The sequence below is a fragment of the Megascapheus bottae genome, chromosome 1, assembly GCF_031878675.1.
Source record: "Megascapheus bottae isolate mThoBot1 chromosome 1, mThoBot2.hap1, whole genome shotgun sequence".
Classification (NCBI taxonomy): domain Eukaryota; kingdom Metazoa; phylum Chordata; class Mammalia; order Rodentia; family Geomyidae; genus Megascapheus; species Megascapheus bottae.
Window position 1 is genome coordinate 54,843,234 of NC_143509.1, and position 19,794 is coordinate 54,863,027.

At 39.9% G+C, this 19,794-nt stretch overlaps 1 protein-coding gene across 2 annotated transcripts in view; it reads left to right on the top strand.

Annotated features, from left to right (window-relative positions):
* Osbpl11 (oxysterol binding protein like 11) overlaps positions 1-19,794 on the top strand; it is a 77,123-nt gene that overhangs the window by 33,160 nt on the left and 24,169 nt on the right. For both annotated transcript variants that reach the window (XM_090344848.1, XM_090344841.1), the window contains exons 4-7: positions 813-892; positions 4,847-5,023; positions 11,474-11,675; positions 18,913-19,058. In XM_090344848.1, coding sequence (XP_090200974.1) covers positions 813-892; positions 4,847-5,023; positions 11,474-11,675; positions 18,913-19,058 — 605 coding nt within the window. The remainder of the gene's footprint in view (positions 1-812; positions 893-4,846; positions 5,024-11,473; positions 11,676-18,912; positions 19,059-19,794) is intronic.

Sequence of the window (19,794 nt, forward strand, 5' to 3'; positions counted from 1 at the left end):
GTTGATGTGATACTAAGGAATAGAATCCAGGGCTTCGTGCATGCTAGGCAAGCACTCTATCACTAAGTCATATTCCCAGTCCAAATATAGACTTCTTTAATACTTTTGGTATCTTCCATACAAATTACTTTTGTATCTTTACTTTATTTCTTTTGTATGTACACTATAGTTTTGAATGACTAATATATAACTTTCATTTAAATAAATTGTATTTGTGTAGAAATTTGTACTTTTTACTTAATAAATGCATATAAAGTATAATGTTTATCTCAGTGGGCCCTGCTGTCAGGTTCTCAAAGTGTGAATGATACATCATGCTCTTAATAAAAATAAAGGGACTGGGCACCAGTGGCTTACACCTGTAATCCTAACTACTCGGAAGCTAAGGTCTGAGGATCATAGTTTTAAGCCAGCTTGGGCATGACAGTCTATGAAACACTTATCCAGCTAATCTCAGTAAAAGCCAGAAGTGGAGCTATAGCTTAAGTGGTAGAGCCCTAGCCTTGACCACAAATGCTCAGGAACAGTACCCAGGCCCAGAGCTTAATTTCTAATAACAGCAATAAATACATAAATAAATAATACAGTTGTTTCTTTATGCAAGAACATATTGTTAGGAGAAAATGTGAGACGTGTGACCCTTAACTTCACCTGGCTACATGTAATACATCTTTTTAAACGTCCCTTCACACAGCACATTTGCCGTAGGAAGTGAGACCATTCTTTTCAGTCATCTGTTCCTCATTCTGTGGTCAGTTAATTTTATTCCTGAAATAGAGATAAATGTAAATAAGTCATGTTCTTTTTATCAGCCACAGATGCTAAAGAGCGACAACATTGGGTTAGCAGACTTCAGATATGTACACAACATCATACTGAAGCTATCGGAAAGGTATGTGGGTTCAAATGGGGAGAGAATGTTGTTTTTTATATTTTTAAGTGAGAAAATATTTACATAGCAGAAAATACATCTTTTTCAAATTTAGTATTCCATGGTTTTAGTGTATTAGCACAGTTATGCAGCCGTCTCAACCATATAATTCTAGAACATTTCATTATTTATAAAAGCTTGTACCCAAATGCAATCATTAATCTTTATTCTCTCCTGTCCAAGCTTTGACAAATAACCAATCTATGTTGCTAATCTACTGTCTTCATAGATTTTTCTATATCAATGGAATTATCCTAGAATATGATTTATGTGTCTGGGTTTTTTCACATGTTTTCAAGGGTCATTCACATTGTTGTCCATAACATTACTTTTTTTGCGTGTGGGGGGGCGATTTTTGTTGTTTTTTTTGAATTCAGGGCCTGGGCACTGTCCTTGAGCTTTCTCCCACTTGAGCCTCAGCGCCACTTCCAGCTTTTCTGTATATGTGGTTCCAAGGACTCAGATCCAGGACTTTGTGCATACTGGGTAAGCATTCTACCACTGAGCTACACTCCAGGTCCTACTTTTTTTTTCTTTTTTTTTTTTTTTGCCTGTCTTGGGGCTTGAACTCAGGGACCTCAGTGCTGTCCTTGGGCTTTCTCAAGGCTAGTGCTCTACCACTTGAGCCACGGCAACACTTCCAGCTTTTTCTATGTATGTGGTACCCAAGAATTGAACCTTGCATACTAGGCAAGCACTGTACCACTAGGCCAAGCTCCCATTTCCTCCAGGTCCTATTTTTTACGATTTAAGATGTACTATGTAGCCTAGTCTGGCCTCACATTTGTAGTTTTCCTGTAGCCTCCTGAAAGCTGGTATTGGACATGTATACTACCATAATCTGCGTGCGTGCGTGCGTGTGTGTTGTGTGTGTGTCTGTCTGTCTGTGTGCGCGCGTGCGCGTGTGCGTGTGCTTGCATGCACAAGTGTATGTGCACGTGTCAGTCCTGGAGCTTGAAGTAATAGCCTGAGCTCTGTCTCTAAGTACTTTTTTTTCCCTCAAGGCTAGCACTCTGCTACTTGAGCCACAGCTCCATTTCCAGCTTTTTGGTAGTTAATAGGAGGTAAGAGCCTCATGAACTTTCCAACCCAGATTGGCTTCAAATTGAGATCCTTAAATCTCACCCTCCTGAGTAGCTAGGCTTATAGGTAGGAGCTACTAGCAAGAGCTCCATTTCATAGATATTTTGAAGAAGGCTAATATGAACCTTCCTGTTCAGTATTTTGGGTGAACCTGTGTGTTTAGTTTTGTTTTTTGTTTTTTTTGCCAGTCCTGGACTTGAGCTCAGGGCTTGAGCACTGTCCTTGGACTTTGTCAAGGCTAGACCTCTACCACTTGAGCCTCAACACCACTTCTGGCTTTTTGCTATGTATATGGGGTACCGAGGAATCGAACCTGGGTCTTCATGAATGCTAGGCAAGCACTCTACCACTAGGCCAAACTCCCAGCCCCTGTTTTTAGTTTTTGAGACTGTATTTATGAGACTGTATTATGAGACTATATTATGCTGGATCATATGATAATTCTATTCAACAGCTTAAAGAAATGCTAAAAATGACTACATTATTGTACTTTATTTACTTATTTATTTATTTGGTTGGTTGTAGGGAGATAAAAATCTTAAGCTAGCTGGGCACTGGTGACTCATGCTTGTAATCCTAGCTACTCAGAGGCAGAAATCTGAGGATCACAGTTTAAAGTTAGCCTGTGCAGAGAAATCCCTATAAGACTTTTATCTCCAATAAACTACTCTAAAAAGCCAGAAGTGGTGCTGTGGCTCAAATGGTAGAGCGCTAGTCTTGAGCACAAAGAAGCTCAGGGATAACGTTCAGGCAGAAGATTTTTTTAAAAGTCTTAAAGACTTTAATGTTTGGGCTAGCTTCAAACTGTGGCCCTCAGATCACATCCTTCTGAGTAGCTAGGATTCAGAGATGAGCCATTATTGGTCAGCACTATTGTACATTTCTACCAAAAGTTTATTAGCATTCTAATTTCTTCACATCTTGCTAATATTTACTGATATCATTCATATATAAATATACTTTATAAATAATATGAATGTAGCTGAGTGCTGTGGCTCATGCCTGTAAACCTAGCTACTCAGGAGGCTGAGATCTGATGATCCAGGTTCAAAGCCAGCCTGGGCACAGAAGGACCTGAGACTTACCTCCAATTAACCTCTATAAATGGGAAGTGGGGCTTGGATCAAGGTTAGGGTGATAACCTTGAGCTGAAGAGCTCAGGGACAATGCCCAGACCCAGAGATAGTGTGGTAGCCTTGAACTGAAGAGCTCAAGGACAGCGGCCAGGCCAAGTTCAAGCCCCAGGACCTACCAAAAAAAATATGAATGCATTTGTATGTACACACACATCCATTAAAATACTCTTACTATGGGTTTGGTCTCATTTCCTTAATGACTAATCATAACATATTTTCATGTGCTCTTGGTCAAAGTGTACATATACTCTTTTTTGAGTGTGTATATGTACTTTAAAGTGAGAAAAAGTCTTAGCACTTGCAAAGTTGGAGATTTACAAAAAAAATGATAACACATGGGTATTTACATAGATTCCATATGTAAGTTATACTTTTTTTTGTTTCATTTTTTTTTGCCATGTTTTGCTCCACCTAGTCATTTTTAAAAGTTACACTATAGGCTGGGAGTTTGGCCTAGTGTAGAGTGCTTGCCAAGCATGCATGAAGACCTGGGTTTGATTCCTTGGTACCACATACATAGAAAAAAAACCAGAAGTGGTTCTGAGGCTCAAGTGGTAGATCTCTAGCCTTGAGAAAGTCCAAGGACAGTGCAAAAAAAAAAAAAAAAAAGTTACACTATAGATGTGATTGTACGCAACTGTAATAGCACTTGATAGACCAAGGCACGGGTTCAGGGTCAACCTGAGCTACATAGTTGGGTTTGTAGGGGAGTTTTTAGGAAAGTGGACAAAGAATATTTCTGTATTTCATTGGTAGATAAATCATATTGTATATTGCTAAATTCGGTTATTATGTTTAAAAATCTGAAATTAGAGGGGTTGGGAGTGTGGCCTAGTGGTAGAGTGCTTTTGTAACATGCACAAAGCCCTAAGTTTGATTCCTCAGTACCACATATGTAGAAAAAGCCAGAAGTGGCACTATGGCTCAAGTGACAGACCTCTAACCTTGAGCAAAGTTCTCCAGGACTGAGTTTAAGCCTAGGACTGGCAAAAAAAAAAAAATCTGAAGTTAGAAATATTGGGGCTGGGAGTTTGGCCTAGTGGTAGAGTATTTTCCTAGCATGTGGGAAGACATGGGTTTGATTCCTTGGTACCACATACATAGAAAAAGCCGGAAATGGTACTGTGGCTCAGGCCCAAGTACTAGAGCACTGGTCTTGAGAAAGCCCAAGGATAGCATTTAGGCCCTGAGTTCAATCCCCATGACTGGCAAGAAAAAAAAAAAAGAAATAGGGGGCCAGGAGTTTGGCCAAGTGGTAGAGTGCTTGCCTAGCATGCACGGAGGACCTGGGTTCGATTCCTCGGTACCACATACATAGAAAAAGCCAGAAGTGGTGCTGAGGCTCAAGTGGTAGAGTTCTAGGCTTGAGAAAGTCCAAGGACAAGGCTCAGGCCCTGAGCCCAAGCCCAGGACTGGCAAAAAAAAAAAAAAAAAAAAAAAAAAAGAAAGTATTTAGTTATTCTGGTATACTTGGTAAAATGTAAACATTTCCTTTGAGAAAGCTGGAACTTAATTTCTAAATAAAATTTTAGTTTATTATGGGGTAGGTGAAAAATTTAAGCTTCAAATCTTCAGGAATAGTGCATTTTGAGATTATTTCTCAAAATTGTACATATTTAAACCTCAACTATGTGGTAGTTTTGAGAAAAAGTTAATATTTTAAAAACAGAATGGAATGATTTTCTTTGTCTGACAGAATAATCCTCCTCTGAAGTCCCGGAGTTTCTCACTTGCATCGAGTGGTAATTCACCTATATCCCAGAGAAGACCAAGTCAAAATGCTATTTCTCTTTTTAATGTTGGACATTCCAAACTACAGTCAGTGAGTAAAAGAGCTCACATACCTCCAGACCATCTTGTGGAAGTCAGAGAAGTAAGTATGAAGTCAAGTTAAAATGCAAAAAATAATATCTTTCCCAGTTTTGTCACAAAAACGTTTTAAATGTATTTGTTTTCCCTGTTCTTCTTTATCTAGTCTGTTGGTGAGACTTTTTTTTTTTCTGGTTCCAGTGCTTGAGCTCTGGGCCTAGGCGCTGCTCCTGAGTTCTGTTTGCTCAAGGCTAGTGCTTTACAATGTGAGCCAAAGCTTTTCTGTGACTTTTTCTGAGATTAATTAGAGATAATTACTACTACTGATTTTTTCTGTGATTCATTAGAGATAAGAGTCTCCTGGACTTTCTTGCCTGGATTGGCTTTCTCAGATCTTAGCCTACTGAATAGCCTACAGATAGGAGCCACTGGTGTCTAGCTGTTGGAGAGGCTTTGTTTTCTTTTTTCTTTTTTTTTTTTTAATTTTTGCCAGTCCTGGTACTTGAACTCAGGGTCTGGGCACTGTCGTTGGGCCTTTTCAATGCTAGTGCTCTACCACAAGAGCCATAGCACTACTTCCAGCTTTTTCTGTGTATGTGGCACTGAGGAGTCAAACTTAGGGCTTCATGAATGCAAGTACTCTACCACTAGATCATGCTTCTGGCTCCATTTTTTTCCCCCATATATTTTTTTTTATTGTAATTAATAGAAGGGTTACATTATATTCACCAGATAAAAGGTGTATTACTTCACAAATATTGATACCCTTTCTCCTGTCTTGGTCCCCATTTCCCTTCCCCCACCCCCATCCATTTTTTTTTTTTTCTTTTATGGTTTGTGAGGCTTGAAATCAGGGCCTTGATGCTGTCCTTGAGCTTTTTCACTCAAGGCTAGCACTCCACAGCTTTGAAGCGCAGCACCAGTTCAGTTTTCTGTGCTTCATTGGAGATAAGAGTCTTAAGGATTTTCCTTCTCCAGGCTGGCTTTGAATTGCTGTCCTTAGTTCTCAGCCTCCTGAATAGTAGGATTACAGGCATGAGTTTCCAGCACCTGGTTGATAAATATTGTTTCGTATGATCAGATGTACATAGCTATTGAGCCTTTATGTTTCTTTCCTAAGAATATCCTCCTTTGCTCTATGTGTGAATGCCTACATTCCTGTATAGTTAGTTCATCATGTCCCAGTGTATTTTAGATCTAGCTTCCACATATGAAAGAAAACTAGGCCATTTTGTGTCTTTGATCTTGGCTTATCTCACTTAACATGATTTGGTCTTGGTCTATGCATTTTCTTGCAAGTAATATATTATTCTTCCTAATGACTGTGTAAAATTTCATTGTGTATAGATACTCTTTCTTTTGGATCCATTTATCTATTGGAAGGCACCTGGGCTGTTTCCTAGCTTGGCTATTGTGAATAGTGCAGCAGTGAACATGGAAATGCAAGTATCTTTACTTTGCATTTGGGTAGGTAGATGTCCAGGCAAATGCAATGGCTAGGAGCCTACAGATTTGCTGTCCAGAGTAGTTGTACTAGTTTTGTTTTGTTTTGTTTTGTTTTGCTAGTCCTGGCTTGAACTCAGGGCCTGAGCAGTGACACTGTCCTTGGCTTTCTCAAGGCTAGACCTCTACCACGTAAGCCACAGAACCCCTACAGCTTTTTTCTATGTATGTGGTACCAAGGAATCGAACCTGGGTCTTCGTGCTTGTTAGGCAAGCACTCTACCACTAGGCCAAACTCCCGGCCCAAGAGTAGTTGTACTAGCTTATATTCCTGTTAATGAGTTATCTTTCTTAATTCATTTTGCTGTTTATTTGTGTCCACATGGAATTCCTTGATTTTTTTTTCTTATTAAAAAAAAATCACTTGAAGCCAGGTGTGGTGGCTCACACCTGTAATCCTAGCTACTCAGGAGGCTGAGATCTGAGGATCCCGGTTCAAAGCCAGCCCAGGCACTAAAGTCCATAAGACTCTTATCTCCAATTAGCCACTAGAAAACCAGAAGTGGCACTGTGGCTGAAGGGGTATGGCAGTACCCCTGAGCTAAAGATCTTAGGGACAGCTCCCAGGGCCAGACTTCAAGCCCATGACTGACACCCCCCCCTTGAAAAAAAAAATTCACAAGTTCTTTTGCATTTTATCTACTGTGTTACCTTCAGAATCAGTTATAGAGGGTTCCTAACACGTCTACTAACTCCTGCTTTCCATATTTCTCCTGTGTCTGTTGAGATTGCATCTCTTGGGATGAGTATCTCCTCTACTTTCATGAAGGCTTTTTTGTGAGCTGCCTTCTCTTGACAGTATGCTCTGGGATATTGATTTGTTGTATAGTAATATAGTGTGCGCGCAACTAAGAGTATTATTTCTCTCTGTTACTGGAGTAAATACATAGGAGTGTGATTTCAGGCACCCCTACTTACACTTCCTTGTACCAGATCATTGGCTTGGGGCGTTTAACCTGTCCTGCTTTTTTTTCTTTTCTTTTAAAATACTTATTTTTGTATAAGTAGTTGTACTGAGGGGTTTCAAATTCCAGAAGTCATGTTATAAATGCATCTTGGTCAGTGTGTCACTCCTTCCTTCAGTCTCCCCTACTTTTTTTTTTTTGGCCAGTCCTGGGGCTTGAACTCAGGGCCTGAGCATTGTCCTCGGGCATTCCTTAAGGCTAATACTCTACCATTTGAGCCATGGCACCACTTTTGACTTTTTCTGTGTATATGGTATAAGAAGTCAAACCCAGGTCTTTATGCGTGTTAGGCAAGCACTCTACCACTAGGCCATGCTCCTGGTTCCCTACTTTTTGAGTCAACATATGCTTCAGAGTTCAAATGGAACTAGCTGGATCATGGCCAGAATAAAGCACAGTTTCTTTCAGTTGAACTGGAACTGTATCTCACTGGCCAAACACTTACATATAAGCTTGTATTACTAAGTATAGTCCCTGCCATTACAGAGAAAGAAGAAAATGACAACATAAAAATAAGCTATTGCCGGTGGCTCACACTTGTAATCCTAGCTACTCGGGAGGATGAGATCTGAGGATCAAGCTTCAAAGCCAGACAGGGGATGAAAATTCCACGAGAGTCTTATCTCCAATTACCCACCAGAAAACCAGCACTGTGGCTCAGGTAGTAGAGTGCTTGCCTTGAGCTGAAGAGCTCAGGGTCAATGTCCAGGCCCAGAGTTCAAGCCCCATGACTGACCGCCTCCCCTCCCCCAAAAAAGCCATTGTACCAAAAAGAGTAAAAAGTAATATGGAAAGCCAGGGCGGTGGCTCACACCTGTGATCCTAGTTACTCAGGAGGCTGAGATATGAGAATCAAGGTTCAAAGCTAGCCCAGGCACAAAAGGACCTGACACTCTTACCTCTAATTAATACCTAGAAAAGGGGAAATGGGGCTTGGCTCAAGGGTAGGTTGGTAGCCTGGAGCTGAAGAGATCTGAGCTCAAGCGCAAGCACTGTCCTTCGACTTTCTCAAGGCTAGAGCTCTACCACTTGAGCCTCAGCACCACTTCTAGCTTTTTTGCTATGTATGTGGTACCAAGGAATCAAACCCAGGCCTTCGTGCATGGTATAAGGCAAGCACTCTACTGCCAGGCCAAACTGCCAGCCCCTTATATTAATTTTTAAAATTTTTTTTGGATGTTGGATGTAGCAGTTCCTTTCTTTTTATTGCTACATAATAAATGCTGCATGAATATACAACATTTTTGTCTTTTTATAATGTTGGGCTTTGAGTATATGTGTATTGGTTAACATAGTTGAGAATAATTTTTGAATTGTGAGTTATATTTAGCTCTAATATATTTTCTAAACTATATTCCAGAGTGATTGTACCTATTTATATTATTAGAAATTAGTCCCACAATTTTTATTTATTTGTTTATTATGGTACAATACAGTGTTCAAACTTGGGCTTTCTGTGTGTGAGATAAGTTTTGTACCACCAATCCCTACCAGTCCCGAATTTGTATTCTAAATACACATACACATGCATGTATAAATGTGTTTATGTAAACATCTTTATACCTACATTTCCCTCTCTCCCTTTCTGTACTGTGGTTCAAACTCAGGGTTCCATGCTGGTGGTGGTTATTATTATTATTTTGCCAGTCTTGGGGCTTGAACTCAGTACCTGAGCACCTCTGTGGGCTTTCTCAAGGCCAGCGCCTACCACTTGAGCCAGAGCACCACTTCTCGCTTTTTCTGTGTGTGGTACTGAGGAATTGAACCCAGTGCTTTGTGCATGCTACCACTAGGGCACACTCTCCCGGCCCTCTGCTGGTTATTTTTTATATAGTGTCTTATTTTTCTGCCTGGCCAGCTTGGACCCTGATCTTCCTAGTTGTTTGTTGCCATAGCTGGGATAACAGAAGTACTCACCTCTGTTATCTGTGCCCAGCAGTGGGTTGGGATGGGATCTTGTGTATTCCTTTTTACGCTGGCTTCAAGCTGGCCACCTCCTGATTTTAGCCTCCCAATGAGTTAGGATTACAAGCATGAGCTGACCTGCTCATACTTTTCAAAAAAAATTTTTTTCCAGCTGGGCGTGTGGCTCATGTCTATAATCCTAGCTACTCAGGAAGCTGAGAGCTGAGGGTCAAGGTTCAAAGCCAGCCCAGGCACAAATGGACCTGAGACTCTTATCTCCAATAACCTCTAGAAAAGGGAAATGGGGCTTGGTTCTAGACTAGGGTGGTAGCCCTGAGCTAAAGAGCTCAGTGACAATGCCCAGGCCCAGGGGTAAGGTGGTAGCCTTGAGCTGAAGAGCTCAAGGACAATGCTCAGGCCAAGTTCAAGCTCCATGACCCCCCTCCCCCCCAAAAAAAGTCAGCCTTTCTGTACGCCAACAATACAGTCAGAAGGAGAAATCAAGAAAATGATCCCATTTTCAATAGCCCCCAAAAGAATAAAATATTTAGGAATTAACCTAACCAAGTATATAGAGAAATTACTTAATGAAAACTACAAAAGCCTAAAGAAAGAAATCAAAGAGGATACTAGGAAATGGAAAGACCTCCCATGCTCATGGATAGGGAGAATCAACATTGTGAAAATGGCCATACTGCCAAAATTGATAAACAGTTTCAATGCAATCCCCATCAAAATCCCAAGGACATTCTTTAATTCTTTACTGAAATAGAGGATGTAATCCAAAAGTTTATATGGAACAACAAAAAACCTAGAGTAGCCAAAGCAATTCTAGGCAAAAAGAGCAATGCAGGTGATATTACAATACTAGACTTCAAACTCTACTATAAAACCATAATAACAAAAACAACATGGTATTAACATAAAAATAGACCAGATGATCAGTGGAACAGAATAGAAGATCCAGAAATGAAACCACATACTTACAGTCAACTTATATTCGACAAAAGTGGAATAAACACAGCCTCTTTAATTATCGGTGCTGGAAAAACTGGGCAGCCACATGTAGAAAACTAAAAATTGATCCCAGCCTGTTGCCATACACAAATACTAACTCAAAATGGATCAAAGACCTCAATATCAGACCTGACACTCTGAAACTTCTATACAACAGAGTAGGAGAGACATTGGAACTCATAGGCACAGGCAAAATCTTCTTGAACAGAGTTCTAGGATTATAACAGATTGGAGAATGACTCGACAAATGGAACTACCTAAAAATAAAAGGTGCTGCACAGCCAAAGACATAGCTACTAAAATAGAAAAAATATTTACCAACAACACATCAGACAAAAGCTTAATATCCAGTATCTACAGGGAACTTAAGAAACTAATCCCCCCCACCCCAAACCCAGCAAACCAATCACTAAATGGACAAGGGAACTAAAGAGAGACTTATCAGAGGAAGAGGTTAAAAAATGGTAAAGAAACATGAGAAAATGCTCATCATCCATGGTCATAAAGGAAACGGAAATAAAAACAACCCTAAGATACCATCTTACCCCAATCAGAATGGCCAGTATTCTGAATTCAGACAAAATGGTAATAAAATGAAAAGAAAAAAAAAAAGGAAAGGAAAAGTAGATAAGAGTTCCTAACTAGAGCTGACTTTTGACCTGAAGGGCTTAGATCCATCTGGTCAAGCTAATAAGACGAGAAGCTAGATTAGGAAAGAAGACATCATGTTCTCAGTGTTGGTTCACATTAAGTCTGACAAAAGGATGAGGAGAAATTGCTTGAGAGCTGTAATTGGAAATTCTTCTGGGGAGTGAATTATTGCTATTAAAGATATCCTGGAACATTCTTTTTGATAACTTGTACACATTTTTGTTTAGTGAAAATTAGCAAGCTTTTTTGAGCTTTTTTGTTTCCAAAGGAAAAAAATATTACACTTTTTTGTTCAGTTGATAGGCATCATTAAATACTTAGTGAAAATAGTCTAAAAAAAGTTAAAATAAAATTACAAGCCAAATAAGTCTTTCTTACAATGGCTCTTAAAGTGACTGTGGTGATTATAGCAACTGAATATATATAAATATTATACAGGAATTGTGTGAGATCCATTGAATTCTTTTCCTTAGATGATGTCTCATGCTGAAGGACAACAGAGAGACTTAATTAGGCGGATTGAATGCCTTCCTGCTTCTGGCCTTCTAAGTTCCCTGGACCAGGATCTCTTAATGCTCAAAGCAACTTCAATGGCAACTATGAATTGCTTAAATGACTGCTTTCATATTCTCCAGCTGCAGCATGCATCACATCAGAAGGGCTCCTTGCCTTCAGGTAAGTTTTAGAGGAAAGGTAGGACTTAACATTGAGTGTGAAAACCTGAAACAGATTGCATGTGTTAAAATTAAGCTGAGGGTTTGTATGTCTTAGATACATATTAATAATGTAATAAAACATTGTGTCTATAGAGTACATAGTCCATCATAGATTTTTATGACTTTGTAGTTATGTTTATATCTCTATGACCATGTCCATAACCTTGGGTACCCCAAATTTTGAGTCATCGCTGTTTTACTGTTTGGGTCTAATATCCACATATTAAGGATACCATGTGCCTTTTGTTCCTTTTGTCTTGACTTCTCTCACTCAACATGATTCGCTCTAAAACCCACTTTCCAGCAAATGCCATTTTTCATTGTACACACACACACACACACACACACACACACACACACACACACACACACACACATATATATCACATTTTTTGTTTCCATTCATCTGCAGTAGGGCACCTGGATTGTTTCCATGACTTGGCAGTTGTGAATAGTGCAGCGATAAACATGGCTGAGCAGGTGTCCTTATCATATCCTGGGTTATGATGCTCAGGATGGATGTCCAGGAGTGGTATGGCGGGATTGTAGGGAAGGTCTATTTTCAAGGTTTTTTTGTTGTTATTGTTTTGTTTTGTTTTTGCCAGTCCTGGGCTTGAGCTCAGGGCCTGAGCACTGTCCTTGGACTTTCTCAAGGCCAGAGCTCAATCACTTGAGCCTCAGCACTACTTCTGGCTTTTTTTTTTTTTCTATGTATGTGGTACTGAGGAATCAGACCTGGGTCTTCGTGCATGCTAAGCAAACACTTAACACTAGGCCAAACTCCCGGCCCTATTTTCAGTTCTTTAAGAAATCTCCAAACTGGGCCAGGAGTTTGGCCTAGTGGTTAAAGTGCTTGCCTAGCATGCACGAAGACCCGGGTTCGATTCCTTGGTACCACATACATAGAAAAAAGCCGGAAGTGGTGCTGAGGCTCAAGTGGTAGAGTGCTAGCCTTGAGAATGTCCAAGGACAGTGCTCAGGCCCTGAGCTCAAGCCCAGGACTGGCAAAAAAAAGAAAAAAGAAAAAAAAAAAAAAAGAAATCTCCAAACTGCCTTCCAGAATGGCTGAACTAGTTGACATTCCCAACAACAGTGCAGCAGGGTTCCTCTTTCTCCATAGTCCCGCCAGCATTTGTCATTGTCTGAGTTCAGAATATTGGCTATTCTAATTAGGCTAAGGTGGTATCTTAGGGTTGTTTTTATTTGCATTTCCTTTATATCCATGGATGATGAACATTTTCTCATATGTTTTTCTGCCATTTTAACCTCTTCTTTTGATAAGTCTCTCTGTAATTCTTTGGCCATTTAGTGATTGGTTTGTTGGGTTTGGGGAATTAGTTTCTTGAGTTCCCTTAGATACTGGATATTAAGCATTTGTCTTGATATATTATTGGTAAATATCTTTTCCCATGTAGTTGGGTGTCTTTCTACTTTAGTAGCTGTGCTTTTATCTGTGCAGAACCTTTTATTTTTAGGTAGTCCCATTTGTCAAGTCTCTCCAATCTCCAACAAATTATTTTTAATTGCACTTATAAATGTAAGGACATAAACTGGCAAGTGAATTGTGCATAAACCCTTCAAGAACTCATAGTCCGATTAGTAAAGAAGGGCCGAGAGTTTAGCCTAGTGGTAGAGTGCTTGCCTAGCATGCACGAAGACCTGGGTTCAATTCCTTGGTACCACATACATAGAAAAAGCCAGAAATAGTGCTGAGGCTCAAGTGGTAGAGCTCTAGCCTTGAGAAAGTCCAAGGACAGTGCTCAGGCCCTGAGCTCAAGCCCTGGACCGGCAAAAAAAACAAACAAACAAAAAAAAACAATTAGTAAAGAAATTTGCAATTACTACTATAAAGATTAGGTAAAGTGGGGGCTGTGATAGTGGCTTAGTGGTAGGGTCCTTGCCTTGTATGCATGAAGCCCTGGGTTTGGTTCCTCAGTACCACATACCACATACACAGAAGAAAAAGAAAAAGTCAGAGTTAGGTGCAGTGACTCACTCATGTAATCCTAGCTACTCAGGAGGCCAAGATCTGAGGATCAAGGTTCAAAGCCAGCCCAGGCATAAAAAATCCTGAGACTCTTATCTCCAGTTAACCTCTAGAAAATGTGAAGTGGTTCTTGTCTCAAGGGTATGGCTGTAGCCTGGAGCTGAAGAGCTCAGGGACAGTGCCCAGGCCAAGTTTTAGCCCCATGACCCACCAAAAAAAAAAAGAAAGAAAAAGAAAAAGCCAGAAGTGGTGCTGTGGCTCAAGTGGTAGAGTGCTAGCCTTAAGAAAACCCAAGGACAGGCAGGGTTCAGTGGCTGAACCAGCCCTGCCACAAAAGGACCTGAGACTCATGTGAGCTGAAGACCTCAAGGACAGTGCCCAGGACGATTTTAAACCCCATGACCCCCCCCAAAAAAAAAGCCCAAGGACAGTACCCAGGGCCTGAATTCAAGCCCCAGGACTGGGGAGGGAAGGAAGGAGGGAGGGAGGGAGGGAAAGAGAAAGGAAGGCAGGCAGGCAGGCAGGCAGGCAGGCAGGCTGGCTGGAAGACTAGTACTAACTATAGGAGCAGAGCAGTATTGGATGGATGGATGATGGTTTTGCAGATTTTTCTGATGGGAAAAAGCCTGGTGGAAAACTATGTAGAAACTGAAGAAAAGAGAAAAAAGTTGGCAAGAAGTTGTTTGAAAGAGTTATAAGAGCCTACATTTGATTTGTGAACATGATTTGTACCTTGTAGGAAATGTTAAGTAGTTCCGTAAATTTTCTTTTGTTATAAAGTGTTACACGGGGGCCAGGAGTTTGGTCTAGTGATAGAGTGCTTTGCCTAGCATGTACGAAGACCCAGATTTGATTTCTCGGTACCACATACATAGAAAAAAATGGAAAGTGCTGCTGTAGCTCAAATGGTAGAGCTCTAGCCTTGAGGAAAGCCCAAGGACAGTGTTCAGGCTCTGAGTTCAAGCCCCAGAACTTGAAAAAATAAAATAAATAAAAACATAAAGTGATAAACTTGTTCTAGAAACCACCAAAACTACTATATAGTTGAAAGAAGCAAAAAACATCCATTGCCTATTAAGGAGAAATTACCACTATTAATATATTAGTGTTCTCCCTCTCCCTAAATTTTCCTTTGTATTTATCTTATTTTTAGAAAATAACATGTAAATTGGGGCTGAGAGTTTGGCCTAGTGGTAGAGTGCTTGCCTAGCATGCGCGAGGACCTGGGTTCAATTCCTTGGTACCGCATACATAAAAAAAGCTAGAAGTGATGCTGTAGCTCAAGTGGTAGAATGTTAGCCTTGAGAAAGCCCAAAGACAATGCTCAGACCCTGAGTTCAAGCCCCAGAACTGGCAAGGAAGAAAAAAGGAAATACATGTAAATGTATTTTTTCCAGTTCTCAAGTTTGAACTCAGGACTTTATACTTAGTAGGCAGGTGCTCTACTACTGAATCATACCTCCTTTTTTTCTTCCACTTTTTTAGTGAACACAGTTCATTATACAAGGGGCTTTCATTTTTTATTTGTCCATATATGCATAAAAGGTACCTTGATCAGACATCTCTTTCATCATTCTCTCATCCCCCCCCCCCCTCTGATCATTTTGCCACAGATTCTTGCATTATTTTTTTTTGCCTGGCCTGGCTGGCCTATGATCCTTTGGTAATATAATATCAAGAATATTTCCAGGTTATATACTTTTTAACAATACGCTTTTCATATAATTTCTATTGTCTGTGTTAAATTCCCTAGAGGACATCTACTTTGTCTTACTTAACTTTTTTATTAAATGTTAGATGTTAAGAAATTTGGGGAGTGTGGCCTAGTGGTAGAGTGCTTGCCTAGCTAGGTTTAATTCCTTGGTACCACATACACAGAAGATGCTGGAAGTAGTGCTGTAGCTCAAGTGGTAGAGCACTATCGTTGAGCAATAAGTGTCCAAAGACAGTGCCCAGGACCTAAGTTCAAGTCCCTGGATTAGCAGAAAGAAAGAAAGAAAGAAAGAAAGAAAGAAAGGGAGGGAGGGAGTGAGGGAAGGACAGAAGGAATACATTTGGGTTAATTCAAGTTAATAGTAATTTTGTGAAGGAAGTAAAGCAATTTATTTATCTGTGCTACTGTTTTGTCGGTTGTGGGATTTGAACTCTGGGCCTGTGTGCTGTCCCTGAGCTCTTCTGCTAAAGGCCACCACCCTACCCCTTGAGCCACAGTGCCCCTTCCAGTTTTCTGGTGGTTAATTGGAGACAAGAGTCTCACAGACTTTTTTAATGCTGGAGCTGGCTTTGAACCATGATACTCAGATCTCAGCTTCCTGAGTAGCTAGGATAACAGGCATGAGCCACCATGGCCAGTGGGGTCTTCATTTTTGTCATGTCTGATCTGGATTGTGGTCCTCCTATTTGTGCTTCCTTTTGTTGCTGGAATAACAGATGCTTTTTTACCACTCCCAATCCACTGATGGTGATGGAGTCTCATGGACTTTTTTTTTGCTGTGATGGCGTCAGACCTCTTTCCCCTGACCTCCATCTGCTAAGTAGCTAAGATTTACAGGCTTGACCATCATGCTTAGCCTACGTCTTTTTTTTTTTTTATGGCCAGTCCTGGGGCTTGAACCTAGGGCCTGAGCACTGTCTTTGAGCTTTCTCAAGGCTAGAGCTCTACAACTAAAGCCACAGCACCACTTCTGGCTTTTTCTATGTACTTGGTACCCAGGAATCAAATCAGGATCTTTGCGCATGCTAGACAAGCATTCCACCACTAGGGCCAAACTCCTGGCCCTTCCTAAGCTCTTTTGCTTAAGGCTAGCACTCTACCACTTTCACCACAGTACCACTTACCGGCATTTTCTTTTTATGTGGTACTGAGGAATTGAACCCAGGGCTTCCTGTGTGCTAGGCAAGCACTCCCAGCCCACATTCCCAGCCCTACCAATGTCATTTTTTAAATATGTAGAAATTTCATTTGTGTGGCTTAAATTAATAATATCTTATTTCTCTTCATAATAAAGGAAGTATGTTGAATACAAATTTACTTTTTTTAAGAATTTATTAATGTTGATTTTTACATCATATTTTAAATGACAAGTTTAACAAACAAGTGTTCAAGGAGGGAATCTCTATTTACAGTCACTGGGACTTAGTATTTAGAACTTAATCTAAATTAGGCTAATAGAAACATTAATTTAAGAAATAAAACATTATGTCTATAGAGTCATAGGTTTTCATGTCTATATAGTTATGTTTATATTTCCATTACCATGTCCATAGCTTTGGGTATACAGTTATTGAGTCCTCGCTCTTGTACAAATTTACTTTTAAGTAGTTGAAAGTTCTTCCAACATCACTATTTTTTGGATCATAGGCTTATGATATCTTGGAGAATTAATTACTATCTTTTCCAGGTTAAGCTTGTAGAGATACTTTTTTTTTTTTTTTTTTGCCTATCCTGGGCTTGAACTCAGGACCTGGGCACTGTCCTTGGACACTTTTTGCTCAGGTCTCTTGCTCTACCACTTCAGCCACAGTGCCACTTCTGGCTTTTGCTGTGTATGTGGTTCCAGGGAATTGAACTCAGGGCTTCATGCATGCTAGGCGAGCACTCTACCACAAGGCCACGCCCCCAGCCCCATGTGGAGATACTTTTTGTGTGTATGCTGTCCCTGGGCTTTTGTGTTCAAGGCTAGCACATTCTACCACTTGAGCCAAAGCACCACTTCCAGATAGAGGAGTGTCATGGACTCTCTTGCCCAGGCTGGCTTTGATCCGTGATCCTCAGATCTTAGCCTCCTGAGTAGCTATGGTTACAGGTGTGAGCCACTGGTACCCCACTGGGCCTCAGAATCTTCATCCTCAGTGCCTGGGCCTCCACTATAATACCTAACAAAAATTAGTCTTTTAATTAGTATTACATGCATTTTATTTTTGAAGAAATCTGAATACAGATATTTAAAAAACACATTTTAGGGTAGAAGCAGTGTGTTTCATTTCTTTGGAATTTATAAACAGCCAGGGCATTTCTATTCTCTCATCTTCCTAAGTGCCAAGTATAGCACGGTATGAAGAGTAAGGCCAGGTGGTTTGGTACCCTGGTTGGCACTTCGTAATTGAGTCTTCATTTGAAATCTAGAGTTTTATTGTAGACTGAGTAAATTCCTTTTATAAATTTCTACTTGTCAGAGCCCAGCATTCCTTATACTAGTACTGAATACCTAGCTTCTCTGAAACCTAGATCAGCCTCTGAAATCAAATGGAACATTTTCCATTATTGATTAGGCATAGATACACTTTGTTAAACTAGTTGAGGTAACAGGAGACTTTGAGTCATTAACTGAGAAGATGACAGGTCTCTAAATGTGACCACTGTCTTTCACTAGGTCAGCTATTATTTATTCAGTAGAAACGTTTTTCAGTTTATAAAATTGTGCTGTTTTTATGTTTGAAATAAGGAAAGACATTTAGAGCAATTTTTATTAAATAATTTATTAACACTGATTTTTACAGCATATTTCAAATGACATGTTCAACAAACAAGTGTTCAAGAAGGGAATCTGTATATGATCACTGGCATTTAGTTTTTAGAACATAATCAAAATTAGGCTAAGGGTTTATATATCATAGATACATATTAATTTATGAAATAAAACATTATATCTATAGAGTCATAGGTTTTTATGTCTATGTAGTTATGTTTATATTTCCAATACCACGTCCATAGTATGGAAATATTAAGTCCTCATTTAGAGCAATTTTTAAATTAGATCCTAGAAGTTACTTTGACTGTTGATAGAATTATAATCCCAATTTGGCACAAATTACAGCCTCATAGCCTGAGACACCTCTTGTAGTTGTGACCTTTAAAGCCTAATGCATACCTTTTGGTTGTTAAAAGGCATAGTTTATTCAGAGAGCACAGCAAATCAAATGAGTGAAAACACATTTCATGATTCAAACATACCCAAGAAGTGAGTTCAGGCCTATTCAGAGTTGATTTCTCTTAAATAGTGTCTCATTTCAAGTTGCCAGTTGCTCTGCTATAAAATACCCAATCACAGATCTTATGCTAATGAGATTCAGTGGCTGTCTTTCAGGTACATGTTGAGTTGCTTTTAGTGTTTTAGGCTCAAAACAAAATTGTTTAATAAAATCTGCATCTGCTGAACTTTCCAGATTATGAGCAAGTTTCAGCGCAAGTTTTCTCTTACTTCATCAGGAACGACAATCGAATGGTTAGAACCAAAGATACCTTTATCAAACCATTATAAAAATGGAGCCGAGCAGCCCTTCACAACTGAGCAGAGTAAGCCCGTGGCAGTCCCAGAAGAGCAGTCTGTTTCAGAATCTGGACTATTAGCAAGGGTAAGGTAATAAGAAAATGTTTTTGAAGTAAGTGAAAAATGCTAATTTTTTCATTGTAAGGATGTTGTGTGACACTAGAGCAACAGTTGTAGATTATAAGCATTTTTGGTCTACTTTCAACTTGATTGCTTTGAAGCGGTATCTTGTGTTAAACTCAAAATTTATTTCCTAGGTTGAATCATGTACCCTTTTTAGCTTTGGTTTAATTGTTCTGAATCTATTTTAATATGTGAAATGTGTAATTTTTTCTGGAAAATAATTTCTCTATTGGGTAGTAGGGCTGTGCCTCCAGGCGTAGGACAGTAGCCTTGAGCTGAAAAGCTAAGGGACAGTGCCCAGGCCCAGAGGTCTAGCCCCATGACTCACCCCCCAAAAAAGGAAATAACTTCTCTATTAAGATTATAGAAGTATATGCTTTTTTTTTTTGTCAATTTTAAGGCTAGAACTCTAGGCTTGGGCGCTGTTTTTAAGGTTTTTTTTTTTTGCTTAAGGCTAGTGCTCTACATTTTGAGCCATAGTACCACTTCCAGTTGGGGTTTTTTTGTTTGTTTGTTTTTGTTTTTGTGGGTCATGGGACTTGAACTCAGCCTGGGCACTGTCTCTGAGCTCTTCAGCTCAGGGCTACCACCCTACCCTTGAGCCAACCACAACTTCCTGTTTTCTAGAGGTTAATTGGAGATAAGAATCCCAGGTCCTTCTGTTCCTGGGCTGGCTTTGAACTTTGATCCTTAGATCT